The following is a 4,200-nucleotide window of genomic DNA, read 5'->3' on the forward strand; positions in this document are numbered from 1 at the left end:
CCGTGAAATTGAACAGGTCGTCACAGATGGTCTGGAGGACAGACACAAGCGGCGGACACAAAGAATGACTTTAATGTTGTATTCACTACTCTTCAGGCTGTGTTGGGCAATGCAGCAACATAATGCTTTAGGTTTCAACTGAACATAGATCTCCCTCTCCCTCTCTCTCTCTCTCTCTCTCTCTCTCTCTCTCTCTCTCAACGTTGTTGATCTACCTAACAATTTTGATTCACACTATTTATACCTTTAGTGCACTATTTGATTATCTTTTCTGATTAATTGTACTTTTACGTTGCATGCATCATATCTTCTCTTGCTGACAATTATGACCAGTACGCATTATCTGAGAGTTGGGTATCTCAGAATAAATCATGTGATAAATAAATTAAGTGATGTGTCCCATATATTGTATAATTCTAGTAAAGGCTTTCATTTATTTGGTTTCTCGCCGTTGTATGTTGTCTATATCCTCATCACATACAGACAAAATGCCACGAGCCCTGTGGCCTTTCATGTCCTACTCTCATGGTGACCTCTGTTTCGCATCCCCCTCAATTTCAAAGCTTGTGGTGCGTTCCTGTCAAAGTATGACATTGTTGTGTGCTTGTTTGTGTGACTGTATGTGTGCACGTGTATTTCGTGTGTGTGTTTGGGAGTACATTCTTGTTTATGTAAAATAATATTGTCATGATTTCTGCATTGAATTTTTTACTCTAAAAAACTGACGACAATACATGCAGTGAGGGCTGCAGATATTGTCGCCGGCGACAATACATGCAGGGGCAACAATACGTGCTGCAACATGGCTTTCACAGACTGTAAAACTTCCACACACCCAATCGAGAAAGTTTCAGGCCACACACACTCACACACACACACCAGGGAGGTGCAGGCACTGACCACAAAGGCCCGCTGGGCCGCCAGAGTGCTGGCCTGAAAGCTGTCGTCAAAGCGGTGGTCACCGCGACACTCAATGGAGGAGAAGTGACAGGAGGACAGGTCATTCTCCTTCAGTCCCCACACCAGGTAGATGGTGATGGTCTCGTCCTGGTCGTTGGACACGAAGCCTTCTTTGAGAAGGTTGACGGCCATGGAGAAGTGGTGCGAGTCTCTGTACAGGTCGATCTGTGACATGAGGCAATACGCTCCAATGTTTGTTTGAATGAAAGAAACTGGTTTATATCACTGGGCGCGTAAATTCCCCCCCCCCCCCACCCCCCACACACACACTTTGGTCAAACGTTTCCACCACAACACACACACAGACAAAGGAAACAACAAAATTCCTGCACAACACACACACATACGCGCGCGCGTAGCAGCCCAGAAGGACGCGCGCGCGCACACACACACACACACACACACACACATATTGTAACTGATTAAGAAAATTAGTGGGGGCAGAGCTAAAACTGGAAGTTTTTTTTTTCTGTCAGTGGTGAGATGTGGTGACAGCAAAACACACACACACATTCTCTCTCTCTCTCTCTCTCTCTCTCTCTCTCTCTCTCTCTCTCAGTTACAAGCACGTACACATACTTCAGCAGTTTTGAACACCAAGAAACAGACCAGTCAGACCAGAACAAATGAACAATTAATCTGTAAACAATCACGCCAGTCATGTAGCGAACCCTATCAGACACCTCACCGGCTCCTTGTCGGACTCCAGTCTGGAGGCAGAGTAGCCCAGCCCAACCAGGCAGCCCAGAAAGACGCTCACGATCACCCAGCGAGCAATCCAGTGCGTCACGAAGGCAAAGTAGTAGTCACGGAAAAAGATCACCAGCCTGCTGGGCTTTCCCTCAAGGGACTGGTCCGACCCGCTGTCCTGAGTCTGTCTGACTCTGGTCGCCCACACGTCGTTGTTGTCGTTCCTAGAGGGTGTGGGGGACACTCGGTGACGTCCGACGCCAACGTGGGTTGTAACGACCGAGTCACTTTTGTCAGACAGGATGTCGGTGGTGGGGCCAGCTTGTGTGTTTTCTGACGTGAGGTCATCGGTCTGGGGTGGGACCTCATCACCCGCTCTCTCTTTGTCTCCGTCTTGCTTTCTCCAGCAGCAGCAGCACGGATGAGGCTTGTCCTCAAAGTGCAGGTGGTAGAAAATGATGATGGTGGGGAAAAACGTCACCACGGACAAATAATTGATCACTACCAGAATGGCGGCGAAACAGCCAAACGACCTGGTCGCCAGTAAGGGTGACACGGCGTTGGACAGGAAGGCCGCCATGGTGGTCAGTGATGTCACCAGCATGGAGATGACGGACTTCCGGTAAGCCTCGTTCAGCCGGTGTGCCAAGGAGGGGTGTGACTGCAGCCCTGTGGCCTTCCAGGCGTCCCAGAAGACGAAGAGGTCGTCCGCCCCTATCCCCAGGATGATGAACATGGCCACTACATGGAAGTAGCCGAAGTACTTAAAGTCGATGACCACGCGGTAGATGAGGTTGGTCTCCACAAAGCTGCACACGATGCTCAGCACGGCCAAACACGTGACCCACAGCGAGCGTGTGTGGAACCAGATGAAGAGGAAGATGAAAGCCAGACTGCCTGCAGCCAGCGCCATGTCGTAAAGTGCAGCATTGAACAAGGTGTGAATCAGCAGCTTCTCGTTGAAGTAGAGAAAGTCCAGGGCGGACATGTCCAGGTAGAAATCAAGAACAGGTTTCATGTGGTCCACCATGAAGTCGGTCAGCGCTGTCTGCATCTCCATCTCATCCGTATACCCGGGCAAGGGCCACCCGAACGGAATCAACGTTCTGGTGAGGGTGCACGACACAGAAGAGTTACTTATGTGATGATTCTTCCCCAGTGTGAATGCAAGTCCACTTTTCGTCTGGTTGTTGGTGAACGCCGCATGAATAACGCCAGGGATGTTATCGAAGTCGGGGTCATTGAAGACAGGGTTCAAAGCCGCGTAGGTCCCGTCGAAGAAGCGTAGCACGGATAATGGCGGTTTACACGTGCCGCTTTGCGTCATCTGACAGTAGGAGGAGAACTGGTTCACGCTGACCAGGCGTTGCTCAATGGTCTGGATGAGCTGCAGGTTGTCCTTGGTGAAGATGTTGCCGTCACTGGCATCGTAGAGGAGCTGCATTCCTTCCTTGGTCAAGGCACGCTCCCAGCTCGGGTACTTGTTAGGGGGTAGGGTACGATTCACTCTGAAAACAACAACAAAACCCACTAAAAATTTCAGGAGCTATTCACGTGTCTGTTGTCACTATTTTTCCCCAGCATTTTTAAAAATAATATTCGGACAAAGGTTTACATATACAAAATTTATATACTTCGTGCATTGAAGGTACAGGGTAAAGACATAATGATGGTTCCTGTTGTGACTATTCCTGTGTCGGCTGTCGCCATTCACGTGGAGTGTATATTTGTACTGGATGCTGTTTTTTGAAGATATGAAACTCGCTGCATGCTGTTAAAAGGCTGATGACCCACCTGTTGGGATTCCTGTCCATGACAGTCTGATTGCCCACCTGTTGGGATTCCTGTCCCTGTCAGTCTGATAACCCACCTGTTGGGGATACCTGTCCATGACAGTCTGATTGCCCACCTGTTGGGATTCCTGTCCATGACAGTCTGATTGCCCACCTGTTGGGATTCCTGTCCATGACAGTCTGATTGCCCACCTGTTGGGATTCCTGTCCATGACAGTCTGATTGCCCACCTGTTGGGACTCCTGTCCAAGTCATGTCTGATCACCCACCTGTCAGGATACCTATCCATGACAGTCTGATTGCCCACCTGTTGGGACTCCTGTCCAAGTCATGTCTGATCACCCACCTGTCAGGATACCTATCCATGACAGTCTGATGACACACCTGTTGGGATACCTGTCTCTATTGACCGACCTGTCGAGATACCTGTCCCAGTCAGTCTGATGACACACCTGTTAGGATATGTGTCCCTGTCCCGCCAGGCGTAGTCCCTCTTCATCCAGGGCTCATCATACAACTCCAGGGGCAGGGTGTCAAAGTTGGCAGGGTACAGGTCGTAGCCGCTCAGCACAGCGATGCCCGATATGGCCAGGAAGAGCACGTGTACACCGAGAGAGACGGCTGCAATCAACGGGGTTTGTCAAGTCATTGATCAATGTTCACTTTCTTTACCTTTTTACCTATGCATGGTCTATTCTGTGTTTGTACAGCTTTTAGAGTTCGTCTCTGATTTAATTTGAAATAGGTGCTATCCACT

At 49.4% G+C, this 4,200-nt stretch overlaps 1 protein-coding gene across 1 annotated transcript in view; it reads right to left on the minus strand.

Moving 5' to 3' along the window:
• LOC143296621 (protein dispatched homolog 1-like) overlaps positions 1-3,942 on the minus strand; it is a 13,701-nt gene extending 9,759 nt beyond the window's left edge. Inside the window, exons 1-6 of the mRNA XM_076608651.1 lie at positions 3,896-3,942; positions 3,521-3,712; positions 2,070-3,158; positions 1,649-1,874; positions 901-1,125; positions 1-31 (exon numbers count right to left, since the gene is read on the minus strand). The exon at positions 1-31 is cut by the window's left edge and continues 95 nt beyond it. Coding sequence (XP_076464766.1) covers positions 1-31; positions 901-1,125; positions 1,649-1,874; positions 2,070-3,158; positions 3,521-3,712; positions 3,896-3,942 — 1,810 coding nt within the window. The remainder of the gene's footprint in view (positions 32-900; positions 1,126-1,648; positions 1,875-2,069; positions 3,159-3,520; positions 3,713-3,895) is intronic.
• Between the last annotated feature and the right edge of the window lie 258 nt (positions 3,943-4,200).

This window comes from Babylonia areolata, chromosome 21 (genome assembly GCF_041734735.1).
Source record: "Babylonia areolata isolate BAREFJ2019XMU chromosome 21, ASM4173473v1, whole genome shotgun sequence".
NCBI classification, from domain to species: domain Eukaryota; kingdom Metazoa; phylum Mollusca; class Gastropoda; order Neogastropoda; family Buccinidae; genus Babylonia; species Babylonia areolata.